The 22,507-nt window shown below is 31.8% G+C and overlaps 2 protein-coding genes across 3 annotated transcripts in view; both read right to left on the reverse strand.

The window, feature by feature from the left end:
• Positions 1-33: 33 nt before the first annotated feature.
• On the reverse strand, positions 34-11,127 carry LOC130449199 (transient receptor potential channel pyrexia-like). 2 transcript variants are annotated; one of them, XM_056786880.1, is made up of 4 exons: positions 11,052-11,127; positions 10,688-10,804; positions 4,053-6,939; positions 34-345 (listed from the first exon to the last, which is right to left on the reverse strand). In XM_056786880.1, the coding sequence occupies exons 2-3, from the start codon at positions 10,688-10,690 to the stop codon at positions 4,096-4,098; spliced, it is 2,847 nt and encodes a 948-aa protein (XP_056642858.1). In that variant the 5' UTR covers positions 10,691-10,804; positions 11,052-11,127; the 3' UTR covers positions 34-345; positions 4,053-4,095. The 2 variants fall into 2 exon arrangements, with proteins under 2 accessions (XP_056642858.1, XP_056642862.1); XM_056786884.1 differs by lacking the exon at positions 34-345 and having other exon boundaries at positions 809-6,939.
• A 2,709-nt stretch (positions 11,128-13,836) lies between these two features.
• LOC130443292 (salivary glue protein Sgs-3-like) overlaps positions 13,837-22,507 on the reverse strand; it is a 116,218-nt gene continuing 107,547 nt past the window's right edge. The window contains exons 2-3 of the mRNA XM_056777858.1: positions 20,203-20,286; positions 13,837-14,937 (exon numbers count right to left, since the gene is read on the reverse strand). Of these exons, the coding sequence (XP_056633836.1) occupies positions 13,919-14,937; positions 20,203-20,248 (1,065 nt within the window). The 5' untranslated portion in view covers positions 20,249-20,286 and the 3' untranslated portion in view covers positions 13,837-13,918. The remainder of the gene's footprint in view (positions 14,938-20,202; positions 20,287-22,507) is intronic.

Raw genomic sequence — 22,507 nt, forward strand, 5'->3', positions numbered from 1 at the left:
CTAACATTAGCCGATATAAGTTTAATGCCCACATCTACCATGTTTGTCTGTACAGTGTGCGTATTCTTACTAGTATCCATATAAACGGTATACGAGCTTTGTAGAAACTTAAGTCTTGTAGACCAGTTTAGCCAAGCCTAGATGTATCCATCGATGTATATAAATTCACCATATGTGGTCGACTTCGTTTTCGAAAAATCCTACTAGACTTCGTTGCCACGTCACGTGAGTTCGAAGACTGATATATGATGCAACTTTTCATTAAAGCCATTCGGTGATTTGACATCACAGTTTTCCACAATTTTGTCGATCGCTTCGGTTATCAGCTTCGTGCTTTTTAGCATCCTAAAAAAATACATCTTCAAGTATATTTTCTGTTTAAAATATTGGAAATACTTTTTCTGTAGATACTTTGTGGGAATATTCCAAATCGTTTCTTTATAATTGGTGCAATTAATTCATATTAAGAGACCAGTCTTTAAGACTACCTGTTAAGTGTTTTCGCTTTTCGCTTTCATCGTGTCAGAGTCGATAAAAATCGAATTTTTCCACTTGTTTCTAAACTAAAGCTATTCCGAATAAATTCATAGCGACTTTAATAGTTTTTCTAGCTATTTGACAAATTTCAAAATGTTCTTACTATATCAACAAATATTTTAATTTCCACCAAAAAACCGATATGACTAATCCTAGTCATTTTATGAATGATGTATATAATAATCGAAATGTCGATGGATTGATGTTATCAAATAATTATTTTCGGTCTTCGAGATAAGAGAATAGTTTGAGTATAGAAATAAAAATTTCCTTCGTTTCAATATTTTATTAATAAAATCAAAAAACGATGTTTCAGTTTAGGTACATATCTGATTTAACCGATATATTACATCTTTATCAATTCAATCCTATCTAAATCTGAGATGAGATCAGCAGATGCGATGACTAATTCAATTAAAAAAACTGAGTATATCTGCCCAACTCAGATTTAGATAATAAAATAAAAAATGTTTGCTAAATCAGCTAATCATATCAATTGACGGTATATTTCATTTCACGCTCATATCTATAATGATATTCTAAAGGACTAAATTTGTTTCTGCAATGATAAACTCATTCTTTTTGATCAGCTTCCTTAGAGTCAGAAAACTACATTTTTTTGTTGTATTGATGTGGTATTACCATTTTTTCACCAAAGCTTTATTTAACTTGATGAGGTTGAGGTTTAATATGAAGTAATAAACTTAGTGTAATGTAGGTATAAAAGTAGTAGGTCAAATGGGCACGAAAGGCTACCTAATAACTCTAAAAAAATATAGATTCAATAAAGATAACAGAGAGAATTACAGTAAATTGTAAAGAGTTGATAATATCTCCTCAAATAAATAGTTATGAATCCGGTACAGCGAAAATAAGGAGAACAAAAAAGGAGGTAACTTTTCTACAACTTACAAACTCTATAAATTTCAGCCCCTGCTTGCTTAGAGTTGGTACCATATCACAAGAAGAGCAGATCAATTAGATTTTGGCAAATTGCAAATTGCAAATTGAAAATGAATATGCTACAGAGAAAAGTAAAAAAGAATTTAGGTTGAAATCAGTTAAGAAGCCAAGCTTCTAAAAGATTTGCTGATTATCTATAAACGACCCTTCATTTCATCGAAAGAAATGACATGAACATTCAAACACAATATTGAGTACCTACAAAATATGGGGGAAATTAAGTTATCAAATGCTTAATGATCGGGAGAGAAATGGAAATATAGAATTCATAAGAGTAGGTCACAAAACACTGCAATGTTTTACAACTTATTTACATGGTGTGAAACCAGTTATCTTCGCCAAGTAGGAGAACTATAACTTAGAACTATGGAACTGAACCAGTAAAAAAGGGAATGTGGTTATTGAAAAACAATTTAAACAAAGAACTTTGATCCCACACAAGGAGTTGTAGGAAGTACAACTTGTAATGATTGACATGACGATATACATATCGTCACTGTTAAATTAAATCCTAAACATTCGAATGGTCCAGGTCTTTTGCGGATGGTCGCACGGAAGATCACTACAAAGAACAGTGTGAGAGACTGCTGGTTTCGGATACGATTGTTCAGAAGATGATAAGTGAACCGTACAAAAATCGGATAGTCACTGTTCGTGAACTTGTTGTATGCCTTTCTGAAGCTTCCTATGACACAATTGAAAGAACTTTCACAGAAACGATAGGTTATCGCGAGGTGAATGTTCGTTGGATTCCTCGGATGCCGACTCACGGACAAGTATCAACGCCTTGACTGTGCTCGTAAGATTTGTCAACAATGTGAGGGGGTAGGCAACAAGAATTTGTTTCAGGAAATTAAAAGTGGGGGTTTCATTAAATTCCCGAAACAACACAACAATCTGGTCATTGGCGTCACTCTGGATCACCGCCACCATAGAAATTCAAACCAACGGAGTCAGCAGGAAAGGTTATGGAATCTGGGGCGACCATAAACTCAGATAGATATTATGACCAAACTCCTGTGAGCAATCCTGAATCGCCGGAGGGAATAGTCCTCCTTCCCGATAACGCTCGATCATAGGTCGTTAATATGGATCCATCCCCTGTTCAAACCGGATTTATCCCGTAGCCCGGTGGCCTGAGAAGGGATGATGAAGTCCGAACAGAGCTTACACGCTTCCTCAACTCATTTGCGGGAGACTTCTTCGACTTAGGAATGCAAAAAATGCATCACCGTCTATAAAAGTGTATCGAAAAAAATTGAGACTATATTGAAAAATAAACAACAATGTAAGCTTTTCAAATTTGTAAATTTGAATTTTTGAAATTTAATTTTTATCCATTTATTTCAACTCATTATTCATAGAAGGATCTCTAATTTATATGTTTGAGCAAGGAAGGCAGCAATGATAGATGGTCGTTCGTTTAATTAATTTCATAATGGCCATGGTTATTAACTCATAAAAATTGTGTCATCCCGTCCACGGTTATAAATGACGATTTTTTTTCGAAGAAAAATTTGTTGTTAGAATAAGCTGTACATATGACTTATAATCTTCACCATTAAAACATATTTTGTGTGTGTTTAACCTTTAAGATACTGCAGTCCGTACGAGAGAGATATAGAGTGAAAGGTTTACCCAAACATAGAGCGAAACATATAGAATCGAGTGTAACCTTTTCGTCTCTTTCTTTCTCATCGAAATTAGGACATCAGACTTACACTATCTGTAATATTTCTATCGTTCAACAGAACCTAACCTTACGTAATTATCTATCATTTCATTGCTGCTTTTCTTGCTCAAAAATACAAATTAGAAATCCTTCAATTGAAAATTATTAATCTCTTCAAATAAAAGGATACAAAATTAGTTCCGAACAATAGGTTAATAGTTATTAGGTATATATACCTCAAATCTGAAATAAACATGTCCATTTTCTTTTCATATTGAAAAATGTCGGTTTCAGTTATTGAATGTGAACGTGGAAAAAGTTTAATTGTTTGCGAAAATTTTACGTTTTCCAAAGGCAAGGTCTTGAAAAGGGGAGAAACATCATGGAAGTGATGCCAAAAGCCAAGAGCTCTATTGGAACGGAGATCCTCATAAACAGGAGGGAAGATGCTTACAATCACGGAGCATTTAAAAAAGTGAGCAGAAAAGCTAACCTAACATAACCATTTTGCCTATAGGCATTTAGTGAACTTTTAAATTCTATCTTCTCTGATAAGTTTATTAAAGATCAAGCGTGACGAATATCCGACTCTCGTAGGGAGTGTTATTTTCTCTATTGACCATAATGAATATGGATATTTGGAATTAGCGACCTGGGAATATCGCTAGTCTTCTATAATTAATAATTAAACGATTTATAAATGAATGAATTTTTCCTATAAAGGTTGGTGATCTTTTTATGGAATTAAATTATTTGGTAGTCCCGAATCCTAGAAATATATTTTGTATATTCTATATTTTCCTTCCATACGTCTAAATATGCGTAAGGGCATCTTTGTTGACAAAACATTAATATAGTATTATCAATTTTTATGCCATACCTGAAAAAATGATTGAGAAATTTGTCAAATTAGGCATAAGCTGCTAGCATCTACTGCTTTTTCTTTTATGTACTAAAATTTTCATAAATTGTTCCATATTTTGTTGGTGATCATCAAAAGCTCTCTTCATTTCTTGAATAGATAATCTCAAATTTTCAAGCTCTTCATTTTTCTTTTTCATTTCTCTCTGGAGCAAAGATAACGAATGTTTATCTAAGCAATGTTCCTTTTTAGTTATGTCGTTATTAAACCAATAATTTTCGCCAGGTTCACTTAGAACGTGGTTGTAATAAGGAGCATTATTTTGCTTCAAGGAGACATAATAAGCTTCCTTAATTATCTCTTTAGGTAGTCGAGTTTCTTTTGGGTTCAAAGGTTTGACGTTCAAAACTACTTTCGAAGGTTTCGGAGATACCAAAGCTGAAACGTGTAAACGTTTTAAAATATACCTAGGAAGACTTCCATTGAATAATCCTCTCTCCATGTGAGATATTAGCTCAGTTTGTCTCACTAGTTTAGAAAGAGTAGCAGTTTTTTGTAATCCTTTAATGTCATCTACTGCTATACCAGCCAAAAGATTCATGAGAATTATAGTAACAGTCAAAACAAAAATTATATACGCTACTTGTGCTGTAAATTCCAATAAATAGTGAGGATTATCTGGATTATCATCGACTAAAATATCTAAATTCAATTCACCTGATAACATAACTATAATGGTAACCAAGGATATGAACGGGTTCGCAAAAAAATTCGAATCTGGAAATATGACACAGAAACTTAGAGTAAATCCTATGAGTACGCCGGAATAAGCAAAAAGTAATTTACCAAATTCACTTTGAACTCTAGTATACATGGCAATATAAATACCGAAAACCGGTAGCTGTCCTACCATTAGCATTATATTAGTCCAACCTAGTAATATGGCGAAAGCTCCAACATGATTTTGCCAAAGATACGTTCTACCAGTATATATAAAAGATATAACAAACACACTAGCGATAACAAACCACTCAATTATATTTTCAGGAAAAGAGAAATATTGTCTTAAGGAATGGTAGCCACCAATACCATATAATTTCCTGAGAATTTCTATGGATGTTATACCTACCAAAACAAACCACTGCATTTCCATTACAAAAGGACTATCTCTTAAAAAAGAACCCAGTAAAGAATTTTTTTCGCACAGTTCTATTACATCTTCCGGATTCAAATCTTTGAAATTTTTTCCATAATTATAACAATGGTGAGCAAGCGTTGTCAGTACATACAAAGACAAGCATAACATGAAAACACAATATAAGAAGATCCTCGCTAAATAGTACTTTCTGATTTTTCTCCATTTGATATAGAGTAAGGCTGAGCATAAAGGGTGCAGTAAGATTGTTTTGTAACCTTCCTCTACTAAAGTGAATAGAAAGTTAATCTCTCCCGGGTTGTTATGCTGTAATATCACCCTGAAATCTAATCTCAGCTCTAATTCGTTATTATAAGTATCAGTATTGTGCAAAGTAATAGCCTGATCCAATTTTTTGACAAACATACCAAAAGTACCTGGAACTTTTTTTCTAATTACACTCAAAGCAGTTGAACCACATTTATGTTTTGCCGTTACATCTGCTCCATGGGAAATTAAAGTTTCTACGCATTCAGAAAAACCCTTTAGGGCAGCTATATGTAATGGTGTGTATCCATATTGATCCTCAACGTTAGGGTTAGCTCCATTTTGTATAAGTGCTTCTATGATCTTACTAGATCTAGTAGATTTTCCTATAGCGGCATGTAAAGGCGTTCGACGATCATAGTCTCTTATATTTGGATTTGCGTTGCCTTTGGACAATAACAATTCCACACAATCTATATCTTGAGCTCTAGCAGCAAGGTGCAAAGATGTTTGTCCCATGTGATCTTTTGAGTCTGGATTGGCACCTCTAGAAAGCAAAACAAATATGGATTCTTTATGTCCTCTCATTGAAGCCAAATGTAGAGGAGATTGCTCTTGTTCTTTAGTTTTACCGTTAACATTCGCACCTTTGCCATCTAATAAATATCTTATGCATTCTGAATTTCCTAAATCGGCAGCCAAATGTATTGGAGAGTAATCAGAACAATCAACATCGGCACCGTGTCTTACCAAAACTTTTACACAATTTATAGAATTGGCTCTAACTGCGCAATGGAGCGCACTTTCGTTTTCTTCATATAACGTATTGGTGAAAGCATCAATATTGACGCCATTTTTGATTAGAAATAAAGTAGCTTCAACACTATCGCCGAAACTAGCGCAATGTAGAGGGGTATAACATTTATATAAAGCGTTGATATCGCATCCTTTGGATATTAAAAACTGCATACTACTAATGCAATTGCTGAAAGCTGCTAGATGTAGTGCACTCAACCCTTGAGCCGGTTCAAAATAATTCAATTCTGCTCCCAAATACAATAAACTCTCCAACAGATCCCATCGTTTCACAAACGACGCCCACAAGAAAGTTATATTCAGTTCTATACGTGAAGCACCGAAAAAAACCCCTAAAATATTCTTCGTATCTACTCGGTTCGAACTTATTTCTTCTAAAAGACTGGTTCTACCAAAAACGCTCTGCATGTGCTCCAGTATATTTTGCTCTATAGTATGTTGACATATTTTGACTTCATTTTCGTAACCTGGATCTTCGAATGTCTCAAATACGAAAGGAATTTCATCGGCGGGAGGAGAAGGACCACAATCAATGAATTCATCATCGTGTTTATTTTGATCTTGAGCAGGAGTGAATAAATTGAGGAGAACGTTGTCTTCGGTCCTCAATTCTGCGGTAGCTTCTTTGGATTTTGCTGCTCTGTGAAGAAATAGAAGAGCAGTTCGTACACTCCATAATTTAGCCGCCTGAAAAATAAAACAAAATGAATATGTATAATATATCATTAATAAGCTTATTGACCTGTGAATAATATTTCATGATAACTCATTTCTCCAATTATTTGTTATAGTTTATTAAATTTTGGAGTTGTAATAGAAGACAATTGAGTATTGGTTTTTAACTGGATAAAATATCACTGAAGTAAAGGATATTTAAGCGTTAATGGTGGTGATTTAATTAAACTAACAGTTGTGCATGATAAATCAGTCGATAAATACAGTTTCACGGGAAAGTCTTCAATTATTAAATGTGGGCACCATTCATTGACATGGTTTCTTGAATAAATGTTGTTATAGCTGCTTCAATCATGTCTCTTAATTCAGTTAAGTTGAGGTACTAATACACGGTTATTTATGATCGCCTATTACTACAAATCATAAGGCATCCGATTTAAAAACCATGGAAAACAAGCTTCGTCATCACTTTCCTTGAAACCAATCCAATAGCGTACTTCATTATGCAAATTAGGCTGCGCAGCATCTTTCTGTAAAAAGTTCTCTGGTTCATTATTTTCTAACTTCTAACTTTTCTAACTATTTTAACGAAAAAGCGAGTCTCATAAACTATAACAACTATAGAATGCAAGCTTTAGAGTCTATAATAACTGGAAAGGATAAGAACGTAGTTGTAAACGTTTCTCAAAACAGTCGCTAATTCACAATTAGCGTTTAGAACGGATTCATCCACAATAACCTCTTCATTTGTTTGGTGATCTCGTATTCTTTCTTTTATAAATCGTGTGAAACATCTAAAAAATATGACGTTGTACAAAAAATACACTGGAAATCAAAATAAAATTGAATATAAACGGTGAAAGGGACTTAATATTGAAGTTTATTCATGATGACCAGATAGTTGAGAAAAGCCTTGTTGATGATACGGTATTTCCATTTGAATCCTCCCCAATTGTCGTCTAATATTATTATTTGCATTTTACTTAAGACTGACGATTGATTTTTATGTTCATAATGATTGAAAAATACTATAGGTGGATCGCTACGTAAATTCTTATACCAGTTCAGTTTTATGTTTGAAAAGCTGGTGTCTTCAACTTAATTTGATTTTGGCGCACTATAAAATCACGAGATGTTTTAAAAAGTTTACAACAGGTCACTTAAAAATATTTGTAAAGAGATTTAAGATACAAATTTCCAATTAGAATTTATGAAAGTAATACCAAAGTTCCAGTACATTTCTGTTCATTGAGCATACAAATCTAGGGATAGCTTTCAATAATTTTTAGCTGTGTAAATTTACTTGACATTTGTTGCCTTATTCACTAATATTAAGTGCTCTGGTAAGAATTTAGAAAATAATTTCGTCATACCATAATTATCAAATCTTTCAGTCCATCCAACCATCTTCTAATATGGCAATAATGGCAGCTTTCTGAATTTCATTTAACTGAGGGGGCATATATGTGTGTATTTAGACATTAGGGCATCATATACACTGCGACCTACAGTATCCATTGTATTCCTCTTTCTTGCTGCGATTTTGGAAGCCCAGCTAATCTGTAACTCCTATTAGAAAATTCAGAATATGGGATGGCTATGGCTGCCAGATATTTTCGTCTCCTATTTCATACGTCCCAGGCGTAGTACTCTGGAGCTCCGTAGTATTTCATACTTCGAGAGAATGTGGATAGATGTTCCGTCCTCTGGGAAACAAAATCTGCACGCTGCATTATCTGCTAGGTCTAGCGTCTTTAGGTGTGTACTGAGGCGACAGTGCTCCGATAGGACTTCTATGAGTAGGCATTAAGTACACTTATACTGAATTCAAATGATTATTGAATTATTTATGGCTGACAATGACAGTGACATTAAGTAGATAGACTAGAAAGCAGCGTTAACCTCGAGTTTGTCGGAGCTATGATCCACTGGTCGAAAAAAACATTTGCCAAACATTTGAAGATGCGCAAATAAATAACTCTAAGAGATATTCGTGTAAACCATGTTATAAATAAATAAAATAAATCTCATAATCCTAGAGCGAAGATATTAGAAAAAATATATTTATTTAGGAGACTGGAATTCTGTAGGTTATTACTGCATTACTGGTTTCTCGAAAGCATATCATGGACATAATAATTTTTGGAAACATAAAGATTCAAATCCACAACAAATTTTATTCACTGAATACTTTCAATTATCCAAGAAGCGTACGTACGATGTGTTTTATGGAGATACTATGTTATACGTAGTAGTGTGTGTTAATGATCCATATTATGATAAGTTACTATAGCTTGGAAATTCTAATACAATAAATTCATATCCATATGTTATTTACAATCCCTTATCGCTGTAATATAATAAACTTTAATTACTTGAAACAAATGTTAGTTGTAGTATACAAATAAAGTAATCCAGAAAAAACAGAAGTTATGTCAACAAGATTTTTTTCTATTTTCATTTATCACAATATTAATCTTTGAAGTTCACACTAATGAAATGTTTTGTTATATGCTCCTGAGACAGCTTTGACAAGTTCAGTCTTAAGCGCATCAGTCTTCTAGGAACTTGGGTAGTAGTCCAAATAAATCGAATCAAAAAATAGAGATCAAATTAAACTATAAAATAGATGTCGAATAACAAAAATTTCCACAACGCTCAATTTTGGTGGATACCTTGAGTTTACCATTAAAATTAAGTTTCCAGAAATCTCTATCAATACCATGTGTACAAAAAAACAGCCTTAATTTGGTAAAGACGAAAGGTTCGTCAACACAATGCACCAGCTCACAAGTTAATTATTACAACTGTCAAAAAATTGTAATTATAATAAGAATTGCTACTTAGTAGACCGTATTATGTTTCCAAATACATAAAAAAGTGCTTAAAGAGAGTGCAAAGAGAGTATCATACTTTATTGGAAAAATATTTAGATCTGAAAAGAGATTATGTTGAAAAATACATCGATGTTTCCAAAAACTTTTGTGTTTTCTTTGTTGTATCGGACACTTCTATAGAAGTTCACAAATTCATTCATCTTCTTTCTTCAATAATCGCTGTGATTCATTTCAACATTTCATGCTAATTTAATTTTTTTTATTTGAAAAGCGGAAAAAACCACTCGCACTCGTACATGAGAAGTGCTCTCATAATAAAATAGAAAGTTTCTTTAACATAGTCGTCTACGTAGATATTAAAATTATTTGGAAAGTAAAAAAATCATTTCTAAGGAAATATTAAATATCTTTCTTGGTGAAATGAAATAAGTTTAATTTAATATTTACATGGACACAAAAGGAATGCAATATTTTCATTCAGGTAGTAGTATATTAAATAAAAAAAGGCATATCCTTGCAATTTCAAATTCTAAATTCCTCGACCATTCTTATGGTCAGAGAACATTGTGAGGTTGTTACACAATATTTGTGATTAAGACGTATAATGGTTTTGTAGTGAAAAATATTGAATATTGAAGCCTATATGAATTTCCGAGTAACCTCAATCAAAAATTTCAAAATAAAGTTCTTCGTACTAGCATAGGTGCAAGAGGGGATTCAAGAGAGTAGCAGGAAGACACGAGGAAAAGTTTCATGAACATACCAAGAGTGGTGCCTCACTCTTGGTCGATGCAGTAAATTACCACAGACGACTGAAGAGAACAAAACCATCTGACTTGGCATAATTGAAACGAAATAAAGAGTAGTGTAGTGCATTTGGATCAAGTTCTAAGACTGATTAAATAAAATGAATAAAAACTTACCATTTATGCAGATGATTTTCTTTTCAATTCATTTCAGTTTTTGGATGTGTGATAATCATTCAGTAACATCAATAATATTCCATAATATTCACTATGTTTTGGTTGGTTCAATCCATACTGCAAAATATGTTTTAGAAATAAGTAACATACATATTCATTTTATTAAATAAGGGAGGCTATGTAGAAAACTAGCATAATAACGAAATAAATATAATCGTTAAGAATTGTTATAAATGTTTAGTGTATCTTATTATCCCCTCAACGCATGTTATTGTGTTTGGTTGTGTTCTAGTCATGGGAAAAAATAGTTAGGTACAAAAAAAACTATTATTATTTTGTAATATTTGAATAAAATATTACTTACCCCAAATATATACCTCACTTTGCTTAAAATGGAAACTATATTAAAATTTTTAGCACGTAAAAGATACGAATGTTGTTAATCCCAATCCTAATAAATTATATTTTTTTGCAGCTTTATGGCTGTGTATATTTAGAATTTTCAAGAAAACGTTAAGCATACTTTACTTATCAAATAATAAGTTACTTATGTTATATAAAAGTACATATAATAAATAAAATTTGAATTTTAACTCGATTCATTTGCAATTATACGGAGCATATAACAAAAGGTGTGAAATTTATTTAACTGGTAATTGCACATTACAGACTCACTTACCTCTACAGATTCTATTGAAGATACTTTCAGTGATTATTTACTGTACTGAATACCTACTAAATCACCATTTTCGAATATATAAAAGTTACCATGTTGTATTGGTATGATAATAAATTAATTTGCGACAACATTGAACAATTATGTCATCTTCAACCTTTGATTAAGGTGCGTTCATTTTCTTGGAGCTTCAAGTCTCTTAACATAAAATCTACCAGCGATGAGGAGATTAAGAATTGTTTACACAAAATAAAATCAAGGCTACCAGATGTCATCAAATAACTGACCATATTGTTAAACCTCAAACTTACTGTTGAACACGTTATATAAATGATGTCGGCTACTGTTGATATTTCGTGTCAACGCGGGTGTGTTGGTGGATTATAGAATGATGTGAAAATAGCAATATCTCTCGTTGATTCCATTCTTATTTTTGGAAATCAAATAGTGTGTTGATACTACATATTCTCGATAGCGAACCACAATAGAACCGCAGCTTGAAAGTGCGTGCACAAGACCGCTGACATTGGTAAGTATTTCAAAAGAGTGCGTGAGTTATATCCTGCCGAAAAATGTATCAGTGTCAAAGGTGCTTCATTTGCTTATTCCGGACAACAAGCGCAACCGTGAAACCATTTCAGAGGCAAGGATGCAGTGGATTTCACCCGGCAAGGTGCTCTAAAGAAAGCGAATTAAAGTAAAAAATGGTCATATTTGATATGATTCATCATCATACCGTACCGGCTCACATGGAACAAAAAATGGGTCGAAGTCGAATGGGATATAAAGTGCTGTCCAATCTAGCCCCATCTAGTCTATATTCTAGTTTAGGCACTGTGCGACTTCTTTTTGCTTCCAAATGGAGGCTTACTTAGCAGACTTAGGGAAAAAGTATTTTTTCTACGACCGTGCGTTTTAACCCACTTTCCCGCACGCATTTCAGTTTTGAAAGTGTCACTTTCCCGCACTAGTGCGGGAAAGTAAAATTGTGCAAATTTTGACCTTATTAGATAGTTTTTTACTTCGGAGGTTATAACTATCGTTACTACAGGTAAATAAATATTTACGAAATAGTCCATCAAATAAAATTTAAACTTTTTCTAGCTTTCTGTAGCATCTTTAATTTTTTGAAAATATAAAATAATAAAGATATTTTTTATATAACCTTGTACATTCTTCAAAGGAGTGTCACAAAACAACTATCAAACCACCCGGGTTTGATATCAGTTGCTATGACAACCCAGGCGTGTAATTGTGTAAAACGTGAAAGTTGTTCAAAACGTCTTGGAAGTGACCGAATAAGTACAATCTTCTTCTAAATTAAACCACATTAAACCAAATAACTCCACTGGACCGGCAATTCTTACTAGTCTACAGAATGCAACAAATTGTGTATTCAATATTAATATTTATAATCCTTAGTAGTTTTTAGTTAAAGTTTTGTATATTATTATGTTTGTTGGAATAAAATAATTTTTGAAAAATGTGTCCTTGTATATATGGTCGTAGAAAAAATAATGTTCCTAACTCATGCGCTTGCCCGAACTCCGCTCCTCGTCGTTCGGGTCAACTGCAGTCGCGTGTGGGAAAGTATCACTTTCCGCACTTGTTAGGAAAATAACTATTTCAGGCGGGTTAAGAAAGTTAGAGTATTGCTCGGTTGAGTATATTGAACAAAAAGAAGATTATATTTAAAAATAAATCGCCCTCAAGCGGCCACTCTATTGCGACAAAGCCAGAGTCAGCGAGAAGTGGCCAGTAGGTTTATTGATTTTTTAATTTTCAAACTTTTTTTCTTTAAACAAATATTTTCTATTATATCAATTGCTGTGTGTATTGATGAACTTGATTAATTTTGTGTTAATCACTCATTAATCACTGTCAATATAATTTAATTAGATTTGACTTTATATTTTCAGAACGAACGTGGTATGTATTTAAATAAGGGAATATAATTTGTCTAATATTTTTCACTTATATATTGGATTCAAGGCTTTGCCAACTAGTTGAAAAATGTTATTTTTGTGGGACTGTGGCAATCAACAATTTAAGTGTATATAATATGTTTTACAAGCTTTCTATTAACTACGTATCAGCGCCAGGGAATTAATTGAACAAGTATAAGTATTCTTATTTTCAATTTGGTTGTTCTTTGAAAGTATTCATATTGAAACAGTATACTATAGCTAACTTCCGTTCCGAAATCATACTCTCGATTCATTTTTGCCAAGCTTGGTTATTAATCGCTTCGCTCATCTTTTTGTCTGATATTATTCCTAAGAATTTTATTATTTTTCTATCGTACGACTTGTTACCTCTTGTTTTATTTTTATTCAAAAGCAAACATTTGGTGTTCTAAACTTGATGTTTCAACGTCTATTCTTCATTTCTTAATAAATTCCTATATTGTTACTGAAAAATAATTGGTTCCCAAAAATAAAACGACCAAAACTACAAAATACATAGTTTTATTTATTGCTAACTACCGATATAAAAAAATATAAATATTTACAATAAAGCCTAGTACTCATTTTCACCTTTACACAAATGTTTCACTATATTATACCCCATATGATGGAAGTAGTAAACAGTATTAATAGAGTTGACAGTTTGCTTGTACTTACAGCGTGACTAACTGTTGTCGCTTCTGTTACACTCGTGGTTGGTTTCGAGGTAGTAGTTGTAGTCTTAGTTGACTTAGAAGTTGAAGTTGTAGTTGTAGTTGGCTTAGGAGTCGTAGTTGTCTTAGGAGTTCTAGTTGTAGTTGTCTTAGGAGTTGTAGTTGTCTTAGGAGTTGTAGTTGTCTTAGGAGTTGTAGTTGTCTTAGGAGTTGTAGTTGTCTTAGGAGTTGTAGTTGTCTTAGGAGATGTAGTTGTCTTAGGAGTTGTAGTTGTCTTAGGAGTTGTAGTTGTAGTTGTCTTAGGAGTCGTAGTTGTAGTTGTAGTTGGCTTAGAAGTCGTAGTTGTCTTAGGAGTTCTAGTTGTAGTTGTCTTAGGAGTTGTAGTTGTCTTAGGAGTTGTAGTTGTCTTAGGAGTTGTAGTTGTCTTAGGAGTTGTAGTTGTAGTTGTCTTAGGAGTTGTAGTTGTAGTTGTCTTAGGAGTTGTAGTTGTAGTTGTCTTAGGAGTTGTAGTTGTAGTTGTCTTAGGAGGAGTTGTAGTTGTAGTCGTAGTTGGCTTAGAAGTTGTAGTCGTAGTTGGCTTAGAAGTCGTAGTCGTAGTTGGCTTAGGAGTAGAAGTTGTAGTCATAGTTGGCTTAGAAGTCGTAGTTGTCTTAGGAGTTGTAGACGTAGTTGGCTTAGGAGTAGTAGTTGTAGTTGTAGTTGGCTTAGGAGTAGTAGTTGTAGTTGTAGTTGGCTTAGAAGTTGTAGTTGTAGTCGTAGTTGGCTTGGTAGTTGTAGTCGTAGTTTTAATGGTAGTGGTCTCGGAAGTAGTGGTATGTGGCTTAAAATCGGTAGATGGACTTGTAGTTGATTCAGAGCCAGTGGGTGGAAAAGACGTTGATTTCGTGGGAGTAGATTCATTTGCAGTAGAGCTTGTCCCCGTCGTCTGAGTCTTAGATGTGGTAGTTGTTGACTCTAAAATAAGTATTTTGTAAATCTATTAAAAATTATTTTCAAATTATTATAAGAGAAATATGGATTCAAATAATTGTTTGATTTTTCTTTCGCATTATCCGACTCTTTCAATTCCCATAACGATTATACTATACTATAAGATACATGCTATATGATTCTGTTTATAGTAAAAAACTTGGTTATGGTTATTATTAAATCTAGCATATTATGAAGAACATTAAGCTTTACTTTAAAGAAGGAATAATATATTTCTCTATCTTTTAAATTGATCTTGACAAAATTTCATTCGTATTTAGATCGAATTCTTTATTTGCTCTACGGAAAATATGTGCAAGTGATAATATTTCTATAAATACCGAACGGCATTGTTTGATTTTAATCTTCTGCTTTCCAAAGAAGAGCTCTTTATCCTCAAACAAGATACACATTCAATAGAAGCAAACTGAGGGGAGTCGATTAGTGAAGTTACATGCTTCATCTTTGAACTTCGTTTCATTTCGAGTGCTTTGACTCGAGTACAAAAAGCAATAATGATAAAAATTTTGACGTATGTCCGATCCTGTCGAACGACGCTGCATTGTCGTACTTCGACAGCTTAAATAAATCACCTAATCACTACCTCAATATGGAATTAGAGTAGTATATGAAAAAAAGGTTAAACTTTCAGGAAAGGAGTTTTGATCTACCCAGACTCATTCCTTTAAGGTAGATCCAGAAAATGTTTTGAAATATAGTTTGCTTTTTCGAAAATCTGAAATATAAAGTGAGGTAGTACCAGATAAGTATTTTGAAGATAGCCAATAAATTTCCAATTGAATTTTAAGCACATCAATCAAATAGATAAAGATATTCTTGAATCTAAAAAATAGATACCGATAAGATGAGAGTGTGCATAGATAATATACTAATTTATTTTAAAAAAAGTCATAATATAAGAATAGAAACTGTTAAGTGACAAATAGGTATCTTAAACGAAGCAACAAGTTTTTATTTATTCTGAAAAAGTACCCAAGAACCTCAACAGATTATTAAAAGTGGAAATGAATGAGTTAAGGATGAGAGATTGTCGGAATGTCCTTCAACCTTGAAAAAAATGAAAGTGTCCAAAAACATTTTAACTAATAAAAAATTATATTTCAGTTGCATTGAATTGAAAGGTCGTCTTCACGTTTCAATACCAAAATTGTTACTGAAGAAAAACAATGTGCATTTTCATCTCATAGCTTTCATAGCTATTGACTCAACGTTTCAATTTAACATTCAATATACATTATTATAGTCTATAATGTATTTGTACTAGAGTTATAGGATTTTTTTTCACTACATTGGAGAATTCATCTTCTTAGAGTTCTCGACAGTCCACGAAAATATGTTCAACGATCAATACCACATCAAACATGCTTTATTTTAGATATTCTATTTGTGCAATAAATTGCGATTGTACTATGAAATTACGTATACTCATAATTTTTTTATGAATCTATACTTAAAAAGAGAAAACAACTTTTATACAAAAACAAAATACGTACTCACTAAGATAAATAGTATCATAAACTAAGTAAATATGATCAAAAGCATAAATAAACAATTTCTCCACAATGTAATATGTCTACTTGATATATTGAGAGCACTTTACAACAATTATTACTAAATTTAACCTTTTGTGGATGAGATAGGCTTTAAACTCACTGTTTTATTCACAGACTAGATCAATGTTCGATATTTTGATAAAAATAATTAGTTTATTGTATGTGCTACGCTAAACAGATGGAGATTGGTTACAAACATATGTAAAATAAATATTAGAAGAATATAAGAATATCAGTTTTAATTACAAAAGAACTATTTGAGTACTCTACTTTTTTGTATTTTCATTGATGTCGAAAACAATCAGTATCAAAACAGGAAGCCGTCCATAAAAATAATATTTTCAAACGATAATTTTTCACTCCGTCGATTCTCGTTTATTTAACTCGACAGAATTTTCATATTAGGTATAGTAAAAAATTATCCCTTAAGTGTATCATCTGAAAAAATAGGTTTAAATTTTTATAAAAAATACCTCGATTGGGAAAGATTTAGTAAAAAAAGTTTGTTGCGAGATTAACCCTTACATTATTAAAAAAAAAACAAAGATCGTTTTCCTACTTATAAAAGCTAACAAGTTAAGTTACAGAAAAATAAATGTCAATTCAATAATTTCTTTTGTTTGTTAAAGAATGGCACTTCGTGGAAGTATATACTTATGAACACGTGTGAAATAAGCAATAATGGGGCTATAAATTGATTTATGAAAGGGTTGTTCACACTAACCTCGAGAAGGAAGTAATTTTAATGTCGAAATAAAATATACCTAATTCAAATAAAATAATATTCTCAGTCTATTCTTAGTTGTTCAAAGTAGTAGTCAAATGATAATAGTATGAAACCCATTGCAATAGGAGAATGCAATAATAATAAAATAAAAAATAATTTACAGGCGATCCGAGCTCAAGAAGGGGAAGGGAAAGGGAAGGTTAGGTTAGATTAGGTTTTTTGATAAAAATAATGCAAGGTTTAGGACTACAAGTCATATAGGAAAAGTCAAATGGCAGAGTTGTAGGTAATAAAAAGGATTACAACTGTTTTATTTATAATTTTTTCGAATAATCGAAAGAGCAACCTAATTTTCCATCGAAAATTCTCCGGTCAAAATATCAGCTTCTTTTAAAAAATCGGTTAAATTTTTGTTTGTTGAAATCTCTACTTTCTTTATGGTGTGAAAAAATATTACCATTACCGTAGAAATTTTCTAGGAAAAGGCAAAATAGCTCGCATCAGAATTTTTTTTAAGCATTTGTACAATTTTTAGTTATCTATTGAAATTTTATAGATATAGATTTTATATAAAATTTTAATAGATATTTAAAAACTGTACATAATGAAAAAAAAATTCCGCTTAGGTCTTAGTCTTTCAAGACTCACCAATTTTTTTAAAAAAGTAGATGTTTTGACGGAAGAATTTCAATTAAAAATTAGAGTGCTCTTTTGATATTAAAAAAAGTATCAATCCAAAAGCTATACATCCTTTTACCTTCACTATTTGACTTTTTTCCATTGGACTTTACTCCGGAATTTGAAATTAACCGTTTTTACATGTAAAAACTCACCCTCTCCTCCTTCTCGACCTCAAATTGCCTGTAAATTCCTTTTATTTTTATTATATTCTGTTTCTTTTCCAATGGGTTCAATCATACTATCATATTTTTTTCCCACTTTTTATCACTTTAAAGGCTTCTACCCTTTAAACCCTTTAAAGGTTTAAATTGACAACTATAATACAGAAATAAAATTCTTAGTTTGAGAAGGTTTAGGAACAGAACAAAATCATGAATGATTATAGAGTGTATGAGGACTCTTTACCATCGATACAAACATAAGAAAGAAGTGGTTATATAAGCCTAGAAGATGATCTACGTGAAGTAAAACCAGAACAGGATATGATCACAGTGTGAATATTTTGGATAAAGAGTATTAGAGAAGGATATGCTCAAAATGTATTCGCATTCGATAAAACTGGAACAAAAACATGTAAAGAAAATTTGGTGAAATAATAAAATAATTTTGTACATTATTTTATAATTAGAGATGAAACTTGATTCTATCGCATTATCAAACCAAGAGACTAAGAAGTGGTGTAAGTCCGATACTTTGGTTCCAAAATAAGATAGGGTCCAGAAATCGAACCAGAAGATGTTAGCAAAAGTTTTTAGGGTGCAACAGGAATTTTAATTATGGGCTGCTTTTACATTAATAAATATTCGGTGCATTGGGATTTATGGAAGGTATATTCAATTATAATATCTCTTTTAAGACAGAAAATTGTGCTTTTTTATTAATCAGGCCATTGGGATAAATAAATTGGTAACATAAATTCGGGGTAATCGACAAGAGTATCCTAGCCATTGTTTTCGTCGCAAATTACCACATTAGAGCGCAGTGAAGGTTGTAACTCCTCTCAAGTAAAGTGTGTAGAATATATAAGGCATTTTACAAAATCTAGCGAATATAGCAAATTAATAAATTGAGAAATACTAGAGCCAGCCTTCACCTTCAGCGATCACGACACAAATCAATTTGTTTTTAAGAATATTAGAGTAAATATTTTCAATGCAACCATTTTAGTCATCTCGTCAAAATAATAAATAAATAAATTAATTGGTAACTTCTCGGAATGGATTGAATTTTGATTCATAATATTTGGTCTGTTTATCGTTGAGTTAATAATAAACTTTGAATATATGACAAGTTAATTTCTATTTCAGTTTGGTCGATTTAATATTTATTATCTATTAGGGCTCGTGAAACTAATAGTGAAGATATTTTTTTTCAGAATATTCTAAAATTTTGTTTCGTCTCCATGAAGGCATGCTTATAGCTGCTCATCTTTTGATTTTTAGAAGGCTTGTCCAAAGCATTTGATTAATGAAATTAATGAAAATAAAGAATATTTTGCGGAAGTTCTTAAGTTCTAATCCGTTTAAGTATTATAGATATACACGTCTACGGAAAATTGAAATATGAAACGTCCGAACGCATCAGACATTATTAAACGGAACATTATAATTTGTGAAATTAGAAATCGAATATGCTGAAAAGTAAATTTGAAAATCAAAAACTCTCTTGTCTATCTTTCAATTTCAAATTGTTTCTTATCTAAAGTAAAAGGTATAATCACTCAAAAAATATATAAAAGTATCATTATTCATGAATTTTAGAATACTAAGGAATTAAAACGAAATAATTTAATAGAAATTAAAAAATTGTTGGAATTTCTAGTACATCTTGAAACTCACATGATTTTCTAAAAATTTTCCAAAATTGTCAAAAGAAATTAAACTTTTTTTGATGATGTCAGAAAATATTAGCGATCATAGGTCTAAATGAGTGTAATTGTTCTAAAATGTTTGGTAATATATTAAATTATAATTATTCTTATATTTTAAAATATTATAGAACCAGAATTTTAAAAAAATTGTTGTAATTTCTAGATCATAATTTCATTTTCACGATTTTCCAAAAATTTTTCAAAATGGTCCAAGGACGTTTTTATATTCAACCCCTCTCATACTTTTATTGCGTATATGCTTAGATTTGCGTGTATTTATCTAAAACACTTAATTAATGGAGAATATTATAAAGTATTGTTATTAATTTATTAATATTATGTGATAATTTTAGTGAGTACAATGAATAAAATAAACTCGTATTCAAAGTAAATCTTACCTTTTGCAATAACCAAGATGACAAATAGTGTTACAAGTAATTTCATTTTGTTTGCAAGATATTGAAAACATAAAATATACTTTTAGTTTTTATTTACCAGATGTTGTCACTACCTAATTGCAATTATAAATGATAATATGTATGTATAATATTGTTGATATATATTATATTCGACAGGAAAGAGATATTATCGAAATTAACCAATCATCCCGTATCTCGTATCTTGAAGCACTCCATGCTAATTAAATTTCTGTCTTTTTTTTTAACGAGTGAATTCCACAAACAAGGGGGCAAATATTAATCAGGGCAATAATAGGGAAATCATAATCTTTGTGATAATTTTAAAAATAGCATGAATAACATAACGTAGCATAAAATAGGATGTAGGTTCAGTAAATTAATTTCAGGTCACAATCGGCAAATCATAGAGATTAAATAAAAAAATAATTAATACTCTAGGAAACAAACAAAAACACGCTTTTTATTGCAGTTTAATGTGGCTCCACAGCGCTAATCATTAGCGCAGGGTAAAAGACTGTTACAGCTGGGTAACCTCAAGAAAGAATTTCTTGATTTATTTGAAAGTTTGACACTTGAGTGTTTCCTTGAGGTTGGTTTTCAGATTAATCTGCGGTAAAGTATTGTATATAGTCGATGAAGATGTGCTTGACGGACAATTTTGGGAGATTCTCTGAAGACTTCTCTGTCACAGCTTCTCACGTAGATGGAAGGATGTTGTGTAGTGCTGTAGTCTTGTTGCAACATATATTGCGCCAAAAACTTGGATGAGCTTTTAAAACACGCTTGAATACCAAACCAAATTAGAAAATAATTCTCTCAACATTTCAAGTAAGGGTAGAATGATTAATAAAGAATATTATTTTAATGTAATGCTGGTTGAATTAAATATTTCATGTTAATGGATATAATGATTACTCGCCGCTGAAAAGATTGGAGAGAGTCGAATACCTGGCCGAGACGATCACAAGGTCGCTGGGAATTCTTTGGGTGAAATTCAACACACTATTTCGCCGAATTCGTTCTTTCGATCTGAAATAGTACAATTTGAGATTATGTCATTATATGTGTTTTTATTTAAATTGTTTTATACGGCTTTTCATTCATACTTTGATAATTGCTTCCTTCTCTGTTATAATAAGATTTCTACCTTCAACTATATAATTAAAATGAATATTAATTATAAATATATATTAAATTTCTAACAAATTTCCATATCGTACTATTGTTACCTTGAAACCCCAAAAGTCGATTCTTGCTTGCGTGTCTGGTATTGATCCAGGGGCGTTGTATGACGTAATCGTGACGCTTCCACTTGTGCCCTTTAATGGTTCGTCTTTCTCTGTCTCTTCTGGCAATTTTTGTCGTATTTAAACTATCTACGTTTACACGTTGATCTGTTTTATCGGAAGTGATGGTTCAATATATCTCAAATATAGCAAGTTCCTTAATTTTCCAACCCGACAATCCAATTAACTGAGTATTATGTTGTAATTCTTCTTCAGTTATAATACGTTCTATTTTTCTAATATGTAGAATATTTATTACATATTGGGCTCAAATTATTTCTAGTTCATTTTTATTTTCGTACTATTAATCATATGTTCTAATTATTACATTAATAAGTATGTTAATTTGTTAACATTTATAAATGTAATAACATTCACTACTTATTCTTAGCGTACCGTATCAAGTCCCGTTGACATTGGTGATTAGCATGGCAAAACTATCTCTATCTTGAGCTAGTCTAAATAACTGTCCTGCTTCTCTTATCCCAGTCCATTCTCTAATATTCTTCAACCAAGAGGCTTGTTTCCTTCCAATTCCTCTACAACTTTCAACTTTACCCATCATAATCAACTGGAGGATATTAAACCGGCTACCACGCATTATGTGTTCCACATAAGCTATTTTCAGGCATTTGATGTTATTCACCAAGTCACGAACCGCATTTGCTCTGTTAAGGATTACATCTTGAGCATGCGTCTTTATAACCACATTTTAAAAACCTCCAAGCGATTAATGGTAGATATTTTTAACGTCCATGCTTCGACACCATACAAGAGAACTGTTCATATGTAACATTTGATCATCCGTTTCGGGAGTTGAAATTTTAAATTATCTTAGATTATCTTAGAAAAGAGTGATCTTATTTTTAAAAATGTTGTATGAGCTACCTGTAGCCGTCCATTCAAGTACAACTTATCTTCCGCTTATCTGATTGTATTTATAAGTTTACAATTAATTTTTACTCCATATGATAAGTTGTGTCTAGCTTGCTTAAAGA

Source organism: Diorhabda sublineata, chromosome 1, assembly GCF_026230105.1.
Source record: "Diorhabda sublineata isolate icDioSubl1.1 chromosome 1, icDioSubl1.1, whole genome shotgun sequence".
Taxonomy (NCBI): Eukaryota; Metazoa; Arthropoda; class Insecta; order Coleoptera; family Chrysomelidae; genus Diorhabda; species Diorhabda sublineata.